The sequence below is a fragment of the Pongo pygmaeus genome, chromosome 11, assembly GCF_028885625.2.
Source record: "Pongo pygmaeus isolate AG05252 chromosome 11, NHGRI_mPonPyg2-v2.0_pri, whole genome shotgun sequence".
NCBI lineage: Eukaryota > Metazoa > Chordata > Mammalia > Primates > Hominidae > Pongo > Pongo pygmaeus.
In genome coordinates this window covers 52,151,724-52,171,217 of record NC_072384.2, presented here as the reverse complement: position 1 = coordinate 52,171,217, position 19,494 = coordinate 52,151,724, and the positions used below count along the sequence as shown (strand labels likewise).

Genomic DNA, 19,494 nt, shown 5'->3' with positions numbered 1-19,494 from the left:
TGTATCCTCCAAGCTTAGCAAGCCAATTAGTAGCTGGTTAAGTCAGTGCTTAAAAAAAAAAGAGAGAAAACATATGATCCAGCGGTCCAGGATTCATCTTAACTTTTCCCGTTTTGTTACGGAATTTGCAATCTCGTTTCAAATACTAGCAGAATGCATTTTGTTTGAAACAAGGTATAGACTAATCCAATGATGTTATTACACATAAGCTTAATATTATGTCGCTTCAGATAACTGAGCTGTTGAAATGAGATTTTTGAGAAGCATTTAGTATTATTTGCTCATTTAAAAATGTTCACTGTTTTTCAGATGGGGCACCCTGGCATGCATTATGCCCCAATGGGAATGCACCCTATGGGTCAGAGAGCGAATATGCCTCCTGTACCTCATGGAATGATGCCGCAGATGATGCCCCCTATGGGAGGGCCACCAATGGGACAAGTAAGACTGTTTTTGTTTTATTTTCCATTTATTTATTTGTTTTTGCCTCAGGTATTCTATCAAGATTTCAAAATCTAGGTCAGTAGTTATAGCTGTTTAATGATTAGTTTATGCCCGAGTAATTTCAAATAAGCCAAATGTTAAATCATGACTAACGGAAATTTGGATAATGAAAAAGTCTTCTGAGAAATTTACTGATGACCTCAAAACTAAGAATTTTTTTCTTTATTATTTAAAAGTAAAGTGTGGATCCAGGCTTTTATTTTTAATGATTATTTTTTCAAGAATGCCAATTGAAGTTGATGGTCTAAGAGTAAATATTATCTGATACAGCAACATAACTGATTTTGGTGGACCATGTAAATAAATAGAATCTGAAAATAGCTATTGTTTTGGTTTAGAGCGAATTTTATTCCTGAAATATCTTCTTCTTTGTGTGTTGGAGGAGGGTGAGGGAGGGTGGGGAGTTTGTGCTCTATAATTCTGATTCTTCATAGGACAGTGCCAATAGGTAGTTCATTTTCCACTTACACTATTTTTTTTTAATGCTTGTTGCTTCTACACTCCTGCTTATGAGCTGTCCCTTCCATCTCTAGCATAAATTGTAAATGGACATTTTGTAGGAGTGATTTGGATCAAAAGGTTTTAATGCTGATTCAGTGATTTCGGTAGAACTGAGTTTCTAGAGAAGCATCCAAGAAAGGTAACAGGTTCAGTTACCATGAGTAATTTTGTGCTTCATGTTAAGTTCTATAATAGATCTTTAGGTGGCTGGGTTATTTCCATTTGAGTATTTCCATAAATCATCAAAAATTTAGGCTAACAAAATATTTTGGAAGCCAATTTCATGTGATCTTTTGCTAATTAGTACTGTTTGATAATTGTTTAAGCTTTCATGGTTAAAGTTATTGGTGAAATTGCAGGGGGAAAAGGAGCTTGCTATGTGTCTGTCTCTTTTTACTTAACCTTAAGAGTAGAAGGGCTTAATGTCAAGTGATTTTCCTCTTTTTTTTTTTTAATTTGGAATATTGCCCTTAATTTTGTTTAAAAAAAAAAAAAAAAAAAAAACCTTTATTCAAAGGCACCAGCCCCAAAAGATTCTGCTTGCAGGAGTTCTTTAAATAAAAGAGCCTTTTATTCTGTTACTCTAGAATAACACAAATTTTAAAACTCTCTAGGTGATGGAGAAACAACTTTGATTCCTCTTCTGTTTCTTTCCATCTCTAAGCAGCAAGGAGCTCTTCTTGTTTTCTTGGTAGAGCTGCTCTAACTAGATAATGAGCTTTAAAAATATTTATTCTTTAAATGCTCTGGTTCTTATTTAAAATTAGTTTCTTTCCACAGAAAGATAAAATAAAACAATTTGCTACTGCCAGATGCTTCTCTCTTTTCTGGGGCCTTCTGTTTCCATTGGGCCAATCAAGGTAAGTTTTGCAAGGGATTGACCTGCTTACCCTTGCTGTAATGGTGCTATTGCACTACCAAAACCAAGATACCAGCTAGTCATATTTCTAGTTAAAAAAAAAAAAAAAAAATGTAGATTTTATTTTTTAAAAGTACTTTCATGTATCTCATTGACATAAGCTGGTCACAGTTTGCTTTATGGCCCTTTCTCTTTAGCTGTATCAGTGACCATCTTTCTAGTAAGTTTACTTGCTACTGGGTACACATCCATTCAAATAACTGATTTTTTTTGTGTGGTTTTCTTCTACTTTTTCCTAGGCTAATATATGCCATGTGCCTTTAAGTAGACCTAATTATTTAGATGTTTAGAATTCTTCTCCCTCTGAAGGCTCCTGTTAGTATAATAAATAAATGTTTTAGTAGGAGTTATGCTCTGAAAGTCCCAAAAGAATCTCCACTGTTTTTGTCAGAATTATATAATTCCCTTTTCTCCCCTTAATATTTCACTAACAAATACAGGGCCCAAATCTTGGCAAAACAAATTCTTGTTTTAGCTTTATAACAGACTGGGAGAGCATGGATTATTTGAATTCTCAAATCAGAAATCTTATTTGAAACTCTGTAAACATTGCTTTAAAAATTAAAGATGATAATAAATAGGACAATTGATCCTTTTTCCTGCATTATTTCTTCTGCCACTCTTGGAAGTACTCAGGAGCAGTAAGTGGTCAGAAGATAATTGAGAAGAAGCAGGATGTCTGTCTGTATCATTCACAGAGTAGTGACAGTTGGGAGGGTTCTGCCATGCAATTTAAAAAAGTCAGTTCACAAATTCTTTAGACTTTGGGACTGAAGGTTATGAAACTTCATGTATTGACTGGTTTGCATGAACATCTCATGCTGGGACTAGCTAAAGACTAAAATTGGTGGCAGTCTTACTTGCCAAATAATTGTCTTTGGAATGTTACCAATATGACATGAAACTATAAAACTTGTTTGTAAAATAATACGCAGACTGGGTAGCATAATGATGTACGGAAGCCAGGGTTCATAATTTCTCAAATGCATCAAGCTATTTAGCTTAAAGAAGTGGTGTGTTCAAATTTTTTTTTTCTTAATTCATGAGATGACCTAGAGTGCCATCTCATGCATTTAGGCTGACTCTTAGTAGTAATAAATATTTGATGATTATCAAATTGAGCTTAATATTCTTTCAGGTTTATTTCAGTTTTCTATCTTGTAGATTAAATTTGCCTCTTATTCTATATAACTTTATAGGAAAGTCATACTTTTAGAGTTATAGGATCTTATAGCTGAAAGGGACCTTACAGGTTGTTTAAGCTTTAAATAATATGTGATTTAAGATGCTTTGAGGATCACTGGTTAAAAAAAAAATGTTAGTAAAGAAAGATAAAGAATTTTCCCTGCTGGATGGCAGTACTCAAAAATTTCCCATTGGGAGGCCGAGGCGGGTGCATCGCTTGAGCTCAGGAGTTGGAGACCAGCCTGGGCAACATGGTGAAACCCCGTCTCTACAAAAAACTATTTAAAAATCAGCTGGGTGTGGTGGTGTGCGTCTGTCGTCCCAGCTACTTAGGGGGCTGAGGCAGAAGGATTGCTTGAACCTGGGAGGTCAAGGCTGCAGTGAGCCAAGATCGTGCCCTGCACTCCATCCTGGGTGACAAAGTGAGACCCTATCTCAAAAAAATAAAGATTTTCTGTAGAGGTTTCTATCAATAAAATTATGTGTGAGGCTGTCTTCTTCCTCAGTGTCCATAGTAGATGGACACATAGTAAATGGACACAAAGGACATGCAGGTCCTGCCATCTTTATCACAGATGATTATGCCTTTGCCCCAGAGAGTCATACTAGCTGGCTCTTTTTTCCTCCCTATTTTGAGTCTTTATTTTCCTCTATCAATGAGAAGAGTAGAGTAATTGAGTTAAGGTCCCTTTCAGCTCTAACAGCCTATGATTCAGTTCAGATCATTTGGTAAGAGTAGATATCAGATTTTATGGGATGATATGGAAATAAAAGAACAGAAAGTTCCTTTAGTAATGCCTCCCTAATTCTATTTATTCAATACTTTTTTTTTTGGTCTTTGGTCAGTAAACTGATAAATGAATAATTGCTTTTTACAAATCAGTTTGATTTTCTTGCTCCTATATTGAGTAAGGTTGGCTCTAACAGATCTTATTTTATTTCAGTTCCTGCTACCACATGAGCCCAAGTTGTCACTCTCCCATGCCTAGGTTATTCAACAGTTTTTGAGTTGAGTTGGTTTTCTTGCTTCAAGGATGCCCCCCTGCCCCCACAGATTTTAGATTTCAATGTGTTATCTCCTTGCCCAAGAATCTCCCGTACTTTCAGTTCCTATAACATAGTATCTATATTCCACAGCTTAACTTTAAAGAACCTCCCATAGTACATGTCAGAGCAGGATTCAAGGCTGCATGTCTTTACACTCCCTAATTTGAACTTAGGCTGGTCTTTTCACAGTGTCTTGAGTGATTATATTAGTTCACAACTTCAAACTTAGGCTGTTCTTCTTACCCTCCTGCCCCCAGCTCAGTATCACCATGAAGTTTGCTTTGCTTACCTATGTTGTATTATTCCAAGTCCTGCCTTCTCCAAAAGTTTCTCAAAAATGACTTTTGCCAACACATACCTCCCCTTCAGATTATTAAAGAAAATATATGTAATCTACCCATAACTCTTAACTGTTTCACTTATTTTGGCACCTAGTTATTGACTTGTTTTATGATTTCTTAATTTGCTTTAATTTTCCAACAAGTAATAGATTGTAAGCTCTTAGAGGGCAGGGGCTATGTTCTGTACTTTTTAAGAAGCCTATAGGTGCTGAGCACAGTTCTTGGCACATCATGGGTGCTCAGTAAAATACTTGTTGAATGAATGAAACAAATACACAGGTATTCTTTCCTGCAGTATAAGCCCATAAGTCAGTCAGTGTTAAATGTGACTGTTTCCAGTGGTTACTTGTGACTTTATGTTGTTACTACTTATTCCTGTTTTTAATGTCTGCCTCTTTACTCTTACTTTTTCATTTGACAAAAATGGAAGATAAATAAGATGAAATAAATAATTTTTGTTTGGAGAATAAAACTAAAATATTTCCATTTGCAGTCGACCCTCTGTATCCAGAGATTCAAGCAACTGCGATGGAAAATAGTCTTTAAAAAAGCAACAACAAAAAAAACCAAATTTTTAAAAATATAGTATAATAACTATTTTATAGCATTTACATTGTATAAGGCATTATAAGTAATGTAGAGGTAATGTAGAGGAAAAATAATAAAGTAGAATATAGGCCTTGCAGAGAAATTTAGTGTATTGGTACCTCAGACTTACCTGACTGATTTGACAAATTTATTTGTTGCTGTTCCTTCTGAATTACCCTTCCTTTTGAGTAGCTACAGGATCCATGCCATTGAATTGGGCATTATCCAGTGACAAAAAAGAGATAGAATTTTTGTTTTTTAGGTCATCTGCTCATAATTCTTGAATCTGGGTAACTTCTGGGTACATGTGGATTACTCAAGCAAGTGCTTTTAAAAAATATCTTAACTCAGACCTAATGTCTGTAAATTCTTGACTCAGTGTGGTTAGATTTTTGACAAATGTTACTAGTGAGACTACAGATACGTTTATTTTCATTATCTTTAGATAGCAGTTCATTTAAATATGAGCTCATCTATTCACAAACTTAGTGTGGAAAGATCTAAGGAGAGGACCACATCAGTTGAGAAGAATGACGTGCATCCCCCTCTCCCCTTTTGAAATTCACAAGGCATAATATTTACTAAAATGATGAGAAGTCTTGCAGAAGCCTTTTACAATTTTTACTTAGTATTTCTGTCTTATTTGACCATCTCCCCCAATCCCCCTTTCTCTAGTTTCTCTAACTCCCTGTTACCTGTTTGTTTTGCTTTATGTAGCACATTGTATGAAATTAGCATTTTGTGAGAAATGCTGAATTAGGGCCCTTTATTCTTTTAGTTTGCTCTTTAGGAGAAAAAGGCAACATCAAAATAAGTTAGTGTTAACACACATATGCATAAATGAAGCAGCTTATGTAGTGCAGTGAATGTATTCATTAGATAGTGGATCAAAAGAGGGAACAAGTCAATAGATTAACCTTTGATTTTTAAATTAGGCTTGTTGAATATCATGATAAGACTAATAGTAGTATTAATAGATAGTAAAGATTTGAGGCTGGGCACGGTGGCTCACGCCTGTAATCCCAGCACTTTGGGAGCCCAAGGTGGATGGATCACTTCAGGTCAGGAGTTCGAGACTAGCGTGACCAACATGGTGAAACCCCATCTCTACTAAAAATACAAAAATTAGCAGGACGTGGTGGTGCACACCTATCATCTCAGCTACTTGGGAGGCTGAGGCAGGAGAATCGCTTGAACCTGGGAGGCGGAGGTCGCAGTGAGCTGAGATCATGCTATTGCACTCCAGCCTAGGCAACAATAGCGAAACTGTCTCAAAAAAAAAAAAAGATTTGGTACATGTGCATGTGCACACACCATGGCAGTGTACTAGGGATTTTGGGGTTTTTTTGTTTGTTTGTTTTGAGACAGAGTGTCTGTCACCCAGGCTGGAGTGCAATGGTGCAATCTCCACTTATTGCAACCTCATCCTCTCAGGTTATCCAAGCAGCTGGAATCACAGGAGCGTGCCACCATGCCTAGGTAATTTTTATATTTTTAGTAGAGTCAGGGTTTCACCATGTTGGCCAGGCTGGTCTCAAACTCCAAGGCACAAGTGATCCTCCTGCCTTGGCCTCCTAAAGTGCAGGGATCACAGGCATGAGCTGCCTTGCCCAACCTGTTTTTAACCTAGAGAAATAGGTCCGTGTTGTGAAGGTTTATAAGTAGGAACTAATAGATGACATTCCATGTAGAAATTATTAGTCTTTCGTTCTTATTTTTTTCGTTACCTTTATTTTTCTTTTATTCAGTACACATTTAAGTCTCTTGGGTGTGGTACCTAGTGTACAGGTGATGTATGCCCTGCTTTCAAGGAGGTCATTCCTGAGATGCCATTTTGAACTCATTTTTGTCTTCTAACTGCTGATTTGGTTGTTATGGTATTTCCGTACATTTGGAAATCTAGTGGCTATGAATATTTTATACAGGTTGAGTATCTGTAATCTGGAAACCAGAAATGCTCCAAAATCTAAAACTTTGAGTGCCAACATGATACTCGAAATAAATGCTCATTGGAATGTTTCAGATTTTTGAATTAGGGATGCTCAACCAGTAGGTAAAAAGGCAAATATCTGCAAATCTGAAAAAATCCCATACAGTCTGCTGTCAAGCATTCTGTATAAAGGCTAGTCAACCTGTATTTGCCTTCTTTCGCTGTCTGGTCAAGTACTTGTACATTATGTATCACTTATTTTAAACAAGTTAGTTGTACTTAGCAGTTATTAGAGATGTGATTGTTGAAAGTAAATGTTCAGTGTTGCAAAGTGAAAATAGCACTCAGGCAAAAGTTTTCTCAGCAAGGCAGTTTATTTCTGTAGAAGGGTGCGTCTTGCAGATGGAGCAATCGTGAGATGGATAAGGGAGGGGAAGAGGTTCTTATTCTTAACACAGCTGGTCCCCACTGTTGTGTCTTTCCCCTACTGGCTAGGGTTGGACCGCACAATCTAAACAGACCCAGTTGACCAATGTTTGAAATTGAACCCAGCTATCTAGGCTGGAAGGGAAAGGCTATCCATTATGACACAAGGCATGTCTAGGAGAAGGAAGAGTTTATCTGAATAAGGTGGAGGAGAGCTGAGGAAGGTTTTGGTGAGAGCTGTTTTTATGTCTTTGCACTAAACTATGAGTACAGGGTGTGATACAGCATCCTGTAAGAATGAGCACACCTATAACAGCTGAAAGAGAAGGATTGAGGCTATGATTCCTTTTCATTTACCGAACTACCTCTCTAGCCGTGTTGAGAAAGGGTTATCGACTCCAGAATTTTTAGTTAGTTCATTGGATAAAGCGGTAAGTCTTTGTAAGACACTTGTTATGTTCCCAGTAGGGTCAGTGTTGTTTGGAATAAAGGTACAACAGTGAATTTTAATCATAACACAAACACCCCCTTTTTTGGCTAATATATCTAGGGCCATTCTGTTTTCCCAGGCCATCTGGCTAGTGGGCTCCAATTGTTCTGTTACCCTTTGACAGCATCCGTGGTGTAATTAATAAACCGCTGCTAATTATAATAAATGTAATTTATCCAATCTGTTTTTATTAGTTGTCACTCACAAAAATATTGACTCAAATCCTGCAGCTATTTGATCTTGAGTTTTAAATTTAAGATGCATTCGCATCTTGATATCCTGTCTCAGTTGCCAAAGTTTGTTTTAGGTCTTTAACTTCTACAATAGCTACCTTGGTCTTTTCATTAGATGGAGGAGGAGCAATAGTTTTGTTGTGAGAGGTTTTGGAAGAAGGCTTAGGGGAAAGTGTAGGCAGTAGGGGATCAATGCAGCATATTTCAAACGATCAGATAGGTTCTGTTCCTGAAACCTCAGCCCCCATGCCATAAAACCGGCTTATAGAAGGGGAAGAACTTAGAGGGTTTGAGATAATAACCTGTATTGGATAGTACTGGTTTAGCTCACAGGTAGGGGAAGCTCTTTCTTTAGTAAAATGAATGCATGGCTTTAGGAAATTACAACTACTGGTTGGGGCAGTCTATCCGTGCTCTTTAGTGGTCTACAGAACGTTGGACCAACTGCAGCATAAAAGCTCTGTCTTGGCAGGGTGTGGGGGGCAATACTCCCAGTTGACATTGGGGTCTTTATTGAAACCTTTCCAGACTAAATGATCCCGATTCACTAATGTCCAGTCTGAGCAGAGCCAGGAAAGACAGAGGTACTTTTTTGGAGTGGAGAGCTGTCTTTGACTTGTCAAGTCTCCACAGGGTATAACAAGGCAAGCATCAAATATAATAGTTTGAGGCGAAGTTGACTCGGTTACATTAATAATGAGGTGGTCAGCAATAGAGAGAGGAAAGAAGAAGGAGTAATAGAATAGATGAAAGAGAGTTAAATTTTCCTTAGCTTTAGTTTGGTAGGGTTTTCCCCTGAGACTATGGCCCATGACTCTGGAGGGGGTAGCACTTTTTTGACTCGGGTGTGATAGGTCCATCATTTTTTTGCTGTCTGAACTGTGGTTTCGGTAGTTAGATGCACTAGGTATGGTCCTTTCTAGGCCAGTTTGAGCTTTTTGTGTTAGTTTTTGATGAAGACATGATCCCCAGGCTGATACTGATGTACTGGGAACTCCAGGGACAGTGCCTGTGCTAGGTAGGAGACCTTTGGTTTTAAGAGGAGAGAAAGTAGAAGATATACCAAGTATATAATTTTTAAGGAATTGGTCTTTTGTTTCAAAGGTAGGAATGTCAGCAGTGGAGTGTAAATAAGGCATTCCATAGAGCATCTCATAAGGGGAAAGACGAATATCTTTCCAAGGGGCAGTTTGGATTCTTAACAGGGCAATAGGAAGACATTTGGTCCATGGTAACCGATTCTCCAGAACCAACTTGGTTAAGTGGTTCTTCAGAGTTTGATTCATTCTTTTTACCCTCCGTGATGAAGGTGGGTGTCAAGGAGTATGATATTCCCATCTAATGTCTAGTGTTTGGGATAGCTTTTTAATGATGTGTGTGGTAAAATGGGTTCCACTGTCTGAGTCAGCATTTTCTATTAACCCAAACGTAGGCACTATATTTTTAATAAAGGCTTTAACTACATTATTGGCTGTTGCATTTGAAAAGGGGATAGCTTCGACCCAGTGACTGAGGTGATCTGTCACTAGTATGTATTTTAAATGCCCTATTGGAGGCATCTCTGTGTAATCAATCTGGATACTTTGGAATGGACTGAAGCCTGGACTTCTTCCCACAAGGGGTAATCTTTTTATAGTTTATTAGTTTTCTTACAATCTAAGCAACTATCTGTAACCTGTTTGGCCAGGGTATAAATTTCTGTGCACCCATAAACTCTGAGGACTCTGTCACACATGGCTTGGGGCCCCCAATGGATCTCTTGATGCAGTTAGGATAAGATTTCCCTCATAAGGGGTTTGGATAACATTTATCTCTGGTTTGGCGACATCCATTTTCCTTCTGAATTCTCTTTAGCACCTATTTTTATTAGGGTTTTTTTTTTCATTAGAAGAAAAAATGGGGATCACGGTAAGAGGAGGAAGGTAAGGAGTTAAGTGAAAAATAGGTGTTTTAGGGGAAACGGCAGCCTGTTTGGCTATCTGATCTGTTAGGTTATTTCCTCGACTTTCGAAAGAAAGGCTTTTCTGGTGTCTGGGGACATGGACAATAGGTATTTCTTCTGGCAACTGAAGGTTATTCAATACTTGGGTGGTTAGCTCCTTATGAGCAAGGTCTTGACCTTTACTATTAATGAGGCCTCGTTCAGTCCAAATTTTTCCAAATGTATGAGCCACTCAAAAGGCGTGCTTAGAATCTGTATAGATGGGTCTTTCCTGGTTCTGCAAGTACTTTAAGGTTTGGCTGAGTGCAAACAGCTCGCAAGTTTGGGCAGACCAATTACTGGGCAATTTTTTTGACTCTCTTTCTTTGAGAGTTTTGCTATCAATTACTGAATACCCATTGTGTCTTTTTCCCTCAATCACCTGGGAGGAACCATTTATAATAAGTGTCCTCCTGTCCTGAAGGGAGTTTCTCCTAGGTCTGGTCAGACATTTGTGTGATAATTGATTAAATCTAAACCTGTGTGCTTTTTCTTTAGGTTTGGATCCCCTGTTAGGAAACCTGCTGGGTTAAGCAAATTATCAGTGGTTAATGTTAAATCAGCTTTTTTTTTTTAAACGGAATAGCCTCATATACTTTAAGATTCTTGAGTCAGCAGGCCACCTCCCTGCTTTCTGGTTTAAGATAATTCTAACTTAGTGGGGCGTGTGTACTGTCAGTTTTTCTCCAAAGGTTAAGTTTTTGGTTTGTTTGACCAATACTGCTGTAGCTGTAATGGATTGAATGTATTGAGGCCATCCACAAGTAACTGGATCTAAGACTTGACAGGAAGGCCACGGGCTGCTGACAGCCACTGTGTTCTTGAGTAAGCACTCCCAAAGCTACCGCATTATCCATGTTCACAAAAAGGTGGTACAGCTTTTCTAGGGAAGGTAAGGCTAAGACAGGGGCAGCTATGAGCCTTTCGTTCAGCTCTTTGACCTGATCGACTTCCTCAGAAGTCCACAGGAGATGGTCAGGCTTCCCCGGAGAAGTTTTTGATATGAAAGTTTAATGTGCATATGAGTCAATCCATAAGTGGCAACATCCAGCTAACCCTAAAAATTTCCTGAGTTCTTGTTTAGTTTGAGGCAAGGGTAGGGACACAATTCTCTCAACTCGTTTGGGCCCTAGTCTGCACTTACCAAGTGGCCTAAATATTTAACTTCAGGCTCCACATACTGAAGCTTTTCCTTTGAGACTCGTAACCCCTCAAACTGCAAATGGTTAAGAATATGTGTAGAGAAGCCAGTTACTTTCTCTATGTCCTCACCAGATATAAGAATATCATCAACATATTGGAGTAGGCATATTTGTTTTGGGATGACAACTTTTTCTAATACTTGTTCTAAAATTTGACCAAAAAGATTAGGGGAGTCTGTGAACCCTTAGGGTAAGACTGTCCATTGATACTGTTGTTTCTGCCCTGAATGGGGATCTTCCCACTCAAAAGCAAATATATCTCGACTGTCTTCAGCCAGGGGACGTGCCCAAAAAGCATCCTTTAAATCTATTACAGTAAACCATTGATGATTATATGGAATGTTGCTGAGAATGGTGTAAGAATTGGGGACAACAGGGTGGGTAGTTTGGACTATTTGGTTAATAGCTCTAAGGTCCTGTACCAGCCGGTATGACCCATCTGATTTCTGGACTGGCAATATTGGGGTGTTATAAGGGGACATACAGGGCTCAAAAAGCCCGTCTTTAATAAGACCTTTAATTATAGGTTTCAACCCTATCGTGTCCTCTGGATATGGGGTATTGTTTCCTCCTTACAACTTCCCTGGGGGGTTTTAGCTTGATGTGGATTGGGGAGACTCGGAGTTTCCCTCAGTTCTCCTCTTTGGACCAGACATTAGGATTAATGTATTTTTCATCTGCAGTGATGAGTAGGTTTAATGAGATGAGAAATCCTCTTGGGCTGACTTGTAGGCCTATGCCTAACTTCAGCATTAAATCCCTCCCTAATAAATTAGTCCCTGCCTCAGGGATTAACAAAAACTGAATAGGAGCTGATTGATCCTGGTATCTGACTTCTGTGTTTTTTAAAATTTTTCTTTAAATCCTTCTCCTTTTACCCCAGATACCAAAAGTTCCGTAGGCAATATTAGATGGGGGTAAACAAACAGGAACGAGCCACCTCTGAATTGACCAAAAAGGTGATAAGCTCATGCTTAGGTCCCACATTTAAATTTATCGAGGGCTGCTGGTGGGACTCAAGATAAAAGAGACAGGGCCCCTGACCCCCCTATTCTTCCTCGAAAGTCATGAATGGAAGGGCTTCTTTCTCCTTTTTAAATTCAGGACATTTTGTCTTGAAGTGGCCTGTTCTTCTATATTTGTAGCACCTATCTTGCCCTTACCCCCTCTCAGTTCTGGGATTTTTTGACTTTGCTTCCCCATACTCTTTAGAGGGCCTCGTAAACAAGGTCCTTAGTCCTTTAAAGGAGTGTTTGGACCCTTTATGGTTCTGGCTCCTTGAAGCTCTGTGTAGAAGTATATGGGTTTGGAGTCATCTGTTGGAAGGTGGCTAACATAAGTTTTGTCTTTTGTTTTTGCTTTTTTTTGTCTCTTCTCACATATACTTTTTGAGCTTCCCTGAGAAGTTCACTTAGGAGATGGTCTTCCCAATTTTCTACTTTTGTAATTTTTTTTGAGATGTCTGGCCATCTTCTAGTGACAAATTGGAGTTTTAATATTCCTTGCCCAAGGGGATCTTCTAAATTGAGGCCTGCATATTGTCTCATTTGCTCTTTCAGTCTATCTAGGAATCTCAGGCCCTTCATCCTTTTTTTTGTTATATATCAAATGCTTTAGACAGATTTGGGGTTTGGGGTACTGATTCCTGAATTCCTTTTATTATCATCTCCCTTAGGTCCTGCATGTTTTTATTGTCCCACTGGGGGTCTCGGGCAGGGAATTTTTGGTCCACAGTAGGAACTTTTTGACTGGGAGGACACTCACGTTCCCAAATTACCATAGCAGCCCTACGAATCATACTCCCTTCTTTTCCTGAAAAGAGGATGTCCAAGATGGACATTAACTCTACCCAAGTGTATAACTGAGGTCCTAAAAATTGATCAGTTTGATCTGTCACTCCATAAGGGTCATCTTGGAGTGGCTTAAGCTCTTTCTTTAAATTTTGGACCTCTGAACTGGTTAAGGGAGCATTCACGGAGCCAATGGCTCCGCCTCTTTATGGCATTTCTCTTAAGGGAAAGAGAGCAGGGGCTAACTCTTGAGTTGTAGAGGAGAAAGGGAAGTGCTGGATATCCTTTTTACATTGCTCTATTTCACACTGGAGTCCCTTTAGGGAGGGGTCCTTAGACTGATAGGGGACAAGCTCCTGGGATGATAATTTCTAAGAGTCAGGATTGTAAGGAGGAGGAGTAACATGAGTAGGTGAAGGATCTAGAGTGGGATCTGGGGCAGCAGCGGCTGCCTGAGGAGAGGGGTTGGGGTCACTGAGCAGGTGAAGATGGTCTAGGGGATCCCATATGCTGGAGTCTTTGAGCATTGGAGCTAACTTTCCTAATTTTTCCTTTTGTGATGCTAGATCAGGTTCTTTCCTAGTTGTCTCTAAGGGAAAAGGGAGGACAGGTCCCTGCCTCCAACAAAGAGCATAGTCCATTTCCTCTTGAGACGCTGGGCTTTTATCATTGACATATCAAATCAAAAGCTGACACATCGCACTCTCATTTGACCTAAACTTTGGCCAGAAGATTGAGGGTTTGAGGATGGGTCCCTGAGTCCAAATAAAACAGTAATTGCTGCTTCTTATGTTTAGTCTTCTCATTATCTTTCCAGTCTTTTAACGTGAGACCTAGGGGACTATCAGGGGGCAATATCTTTACTGCTATCTTTATCCTTTTTACTCCCCATCTTGCTTAGGGTATTTCCCATGTCAGGTCCTAGTATTAGAGACTTCTTGCCTATTCTCTGGAGGCTTGTTAAGGCTCAGTCCCTCGTATTAGAGATTTCTTGCCTATCCCTTAGCCCCACCACCTGGAGGCTCCTTGCATCCTTCTTTTGCTTTGTCCACTCTGGCCACTTCCCTCGTGGGAATTTAGGCCCCTCTTGGTATTGGCATGCCGGTATGAAACCCACAGCAGGATCCGCCCTAAGCTGTATGAAGTGACCACAGAACCGCAGATAGGACCCACTCACTCTGCAAAGCAATAGTGCTTAGTACCATTCACACAAGCAGCACCGCAAGCAGTAGTGCTTGTGGTCATTCACACACACTTTCATCCTCCAGAATATCCCAACCACCAAGGAAATACTTTGTCACCCCTGCAACATTTCTTACCTTGGTCTGTGCACAGAGTTACCTGGTTGCTGCAGTATGTGAGAATCCTTTCCCCAAGCTGCTGGCCTGTATCTTTTCTTGTTGCCGAGAGTCTGGGTTTATTTGTTGGACTGGATGGGTTCTGATGTCTCACACTGAGGCCACTGCAACAAGGCAATGGGATGCGCCTCCCCGTGAGAAGTGACCAGAGACTGGTTCCCCGGAGGAGAATGGGAATCCTGGGCGGGCCCCCAAATTGTTGGAAGTAAATGCTTGGTGTCACAAAGTGAAAATATACTCAGGCAAAAGTTTTCTCAGCAAGGCAATTTACTTCTGTAGAAGGGTGTGTCTCGCGGATGGAGCAATGGCAAGAGCACGCCGGACAAGGGAGGGAAAGGGGTTCTTATTCCTAACAGCTGGTCCCTACTGTTGTGTCTTTCCCCTATTGGCTAGGGTTGGACTGCACAATCTAAACTGACTCGATTGGCTGCTGTTTGTAATTGAACACAGATATCTAGGTGGGAAGGGGAAGGCTATGCATTATGGCGTAAGACATGTCTAGGCTTGTCAGGGCATGTCAGGGCACGGCAAGGGCAGGAAGGGTTAGTTACAGCATGAATAACTATAGAAACCAGAGAAACAAAGAACTGGAAGAACTGGGAATTAAAACCTTTTGAAGAGGAATTTATCATCTCTGTCATGATATTTTGCATTGGTGGATTTAAAAGGAAATCCACTTCTGCTGCTTACTCAGTGAACTCAAAGTGGGAATCTGAATCTTCTCCCAGTCTGAATGATTCTGTTAGTCATGAAGGACTAGTGAACACTGTCTGGAGTTGAAATTCAGTTTGCTCTGTCTTAGGCTTTGGTTTTTGTTTTTATTTTAATGAAATTCTTACATTTATCTTAGACTTTGATTTTTTTATTTATTTTTATTTTATTTTTATTTTTTTTTTGAGACGGAGTCTTGCTTTGTCGCCAGTCTGGAATGCAGTGGCGCAATCTCAGCTCATTGCAACCTCCACCTCCCGAGTTCAAGCAATTTCTTTGCCTCAGCCTCCTGAGTAGCTGGGACTACAGGTGCGCATAACCACGCCTGGCTGATTTTTTGTATTTTGGTAGAGACGGGGTTTCACCATGTTGGCCAGGATGGTCTCAATTTCTCGTGATCCACCCACCTTGGCCTCCCAAAGTGCTGGGATTACGGGCGTGAGCCACCACGCCTGGCCAACTTTGATCTTTTTAAACAAAATTCACATTACATTGTGAATGGGATCCTTGTCATTAGGTCTTAATCTTAAATTTAGGCTAAGACTTTTAAAAACTAGCTTTTGATAAATGAATGAGCATTAAGTTCTTGTTTGCAAATACCCATTTGGCCATGTGGAATCAAGAAAGTTGTTACTTCTTTGAAAGATGATTTTTCAGTAATCTCTAAGTCATCGTGTATTTGTGGTCATATATTTCTTAGGTATAGAAAATTAGACCCTTATACTGAAATAAAGTATAAAGATTTAGCTTGATATACTACTGGATCTAGCTTGAAAGACTTGGGGAAGGGGATAATAATGGTCTTGTGTCCTTGTATACTTTTGTCTAAAAGAAGGCTTTGATGACTTTTTAGAGTAAGTTTTAAAGTCATTCTATATGACTTAATTGAGGCAATACAATTTTTGTGTATCCCCAGTTATGATTAGAGCTTTTTAAAAAATAAAGTGATACAGTTCATTATCATTTAGCTCTATTTCTAAATTGTGTCACATAATTTGTGTCAAGAAGAATTATAACTGTCACCATGCTTATATAAACTTTGAGAGATTCATATAACCTGTTGAATTTGATCCTCCTGACTGAAAAGTGGATTGGCTAGATGGATTGGATGTCCAATTTACAAATGGGAATAGGAAGGCTCAGAGAGTTTAGTGAGTTATTCAGTGACATTGCAGAGTCAGCACTAAACATGATCTTAATCTGAGATTGACTTATTAACATGTATTGGTTCCTATTGAATATTATCATGGTTTTACAATATTTTCCCTAGATACCTTAAAAGAACTGAAGGTACTTGAGAGCTAGATAAGGAATAGATGGCGGAAGGGATGACATAAGATATACCTTGATTAAATGGAGAGCACTGATAATACCTATTATATTATTTATTAAGCCCGTTTCTAAGTGCCGCATCTGTATTATCCCATTTGTTCTCTATAATAATCTTATCAGATGGGTAATGTTTTTTCTCATTGATGAAGAGTTTGAGGTCCAGAGAGGTCAAATAAATTAGCCCAAGACCGCACCTTTGTTAATTGGGGTAGGAATTCTGCCAGTCTGACTTCAGACTGCATTATCTATATATATCAGTATAAGATTATGTAATTGAGTTAATTTCGTTAGACCCTGAAGGGGTTGCTGTACTTCAGCAGTTCTAAATTCTATAGGTTGAGAGAGTTTAGCAAATTTTGAATACTGGCATTGTCTTATTACATGGTAAGGTTCTATTCTGCATGATAACAATTTGTACAAATATTATCTACCCTTTATTTATCTAAATATTTCTTATCAAAAAATGATGTTTTGAATTTATATTGCTCTAGATCAGGGGTATCCAGTCTTTTGGCTCCCCTGGGCCATTTGGAAGAAGAATAATAGTCTTGGGCCACTCATAAAATACACTAACACTAACAATATCTGATGAGCTTAAAAAAAAAAAGCCAAAAAAATCTGAATGTTTTAATAAAGCTTACAAATTTGTGTTGAGACACATTCAAAGCTGTCCTGGGCCACATGTGGCCCATGGCCTGCAGGTTGGACAGGCTTGCTTTAGATGAAGAGGAAGTAGGTTAAATGATTTCCACAAAATGCCACCAGTTACTTTTGGTTGCTAAGGATATGCTTTAAACATAGATATTTCCATTTATTTCCAATCAAATGAATGTTTAGTTCTCTTTAAAGGTTCAGTTTGTGCGTTTATTCAGGATTTTTGTCGTTTATTTGTATGTTCATAAAATAATTTAGTGGTATATGAGATAGTTGTTTTAAAATACTAAACAGCCTTTGTAGGTTGTACTTATCTTACGGAATTTTACTTTAGCACACTTATGAAGAACCCCAAGTAAAAAGGCAGACGTGAAACTTATTTAGATTATCAATTTGCTGCTACAGGTTTGCAGCAAGAATGGTTTTTAAAAAACCACCAGATTTAGGAGTTAATATTTTTTTCAGGTGATTTTGTTTGTAATACTAGACAAGAGATAGGTCCAATTGTTTGTGATTTCTTTCCAGCAGGAAAAACTTCAGTAAATAACTATGAAGGAAAGAACTTGTGAAGTCCCCATGTGAAGTTCTTCACTTTTAAAGTGCTTTCTTTTCATGTCATGGTAAAATTGGACCAACTGAATTTACACTTTGTAAAATTCACTCACTGTAGCATTGATATTGCTTCATTACTACCACTTTTTATTTTCATTTTTTAAAATATGTAGAGTGATAAATGAAATATGTTTGTTTATATCTAACATTAGAAACTTTCTGGGATGCTAAGAATGACTAAACAGGTTGTGTGATGCTCCCTCGTGTTTTGTTCATTTATTTTTTATTTTCCTCAAACTGATGATTCTTCTGAGAACATCTTGATAATTAGTTTTATACTTATTAAAAGAATAGGAAACAGAAATGGTTTACATAGTGTAAATATACATATGGTTGGCCACTTATGAATTGTATAAAATATTATATATCAGCTACGTTTTTTTAAAGGTGCCAAATTGTTCATAATATTCCGGTGTTTAACATTTTAGGAAATTTAGTTTATGTCTCAAACAACTAAAAATTTTTAATTACAGCACTTTTACATATATACCAAAGTTGTTTAAATGGGAATTTGTAAAGCAGTACATGGTTTTGATTTTATAGTATGCTTTACATTAAGTAAATATGAACTCTACCACCTTGTAGCCTTAAGAATGATGTGGCTCATGGAATTCGTTGTGGCATTATTGTAGCAACTAAGTTAATAATTTTTTACCTTTATTATTTTGAAGCAACATCCCATTTTCATTGAGCTTAAATGATGAGACACAGTATTACATTTGTGGGCCGCATAGTGCCATATTGGTAAATGACAGACTACATACACAATGGTGGTGCTGTTAGATCATATACTACCTTATTTTTACTGTATCTTTTCTATGTCTAGATATACAAATACTTAGCATTGTGTTACAGTTGCCTACAGTATTCAGTACTGTAACATGTTATAAAGGTTTGTAGCCTAGGAGCAATAGGCTATGCCATAATAGCCTAGATGTGTAGTAGACTATAACCATCCAGGTTTGTGTAAGTGCATTATATGATACACAATGATGATATCTCCTGATGACACAATTCTCAGAACATACGGTCATTAAATGACACATGACTGTATTTTATGTGCCCCTAAAAGTGGAAGAAAAAAAAAAACCTAAATGGAAAATCTGAAACATTCAACAGATAAAGTTGAGACACCAAAGGGCTATACCCTCCATGGAAAGAAGAAGTATACCTACCATGCCAGAGGAGACAGTAAAGAAATTTGAATGTTTTAACTGTTATTATTGGGATGAGGGAGGAAAAAATCACTTCTGAGGAGTTGAGCCATAGCCAGTTCTCATAAGTTTGCATCCTGTATTCCCATTAACAGTAAGTGTTATAGATAGCTTAGAAACTTTTAATGGTCTCAGATTGATGGTGCTGCCAAAGCGACTGGCATAAATCAACACAAATTCTTTAAAAGATTCAGCTTCAAAGAAAGAGATTATAAAAAGTATCTATATGTTATGTATATCCTAGAATTAATAGAAAATGGGAATCGTTGCCACAAAGTAGATTTTTTAGACTTGGAAAAACAGACTTTTCTGGGATGCTCAGTCCTCTAAAGGAACTCTAAATTTCTCAAATTCTTACAATAGTTTTTCATACAAAATACAGTATTTTGCATATTTGTGGTTTTGTTCTTTGGTTTTATGTAAACATCACAGTTTTGGTTTAAATTATATTAATGAATGATTGATTTACTTTCAGG

The 19,494-nt window shown here is 38.2% G+C and overlaps 1 protein-coding gene across 10 annotated transcripts in view; it reads left to right on the top strand.

Moving 5' to 3' along the window:
• The window catches only part of PRPF40A (pre-mRNA processing factor 40 homolog A), a 61,926-nt gene that overhangs the window by 1,521 nt on the left and 40,911 nt on the right, over positions 1-19,494 (top strand). For all 10 annotated transcript variants that reach the window (XM_054477202.2, XM_054477200.2, XM_054477199.2 and 7 more), the window contains one exon: positions 310-441. In XM_054477202.2, coding sequence (XP_054333177.1) covers positions 310-441 — 132 coding nt within the window. The remainder of the gene's footprint in view (positions 1-309; positions 442-19,494) is intronic.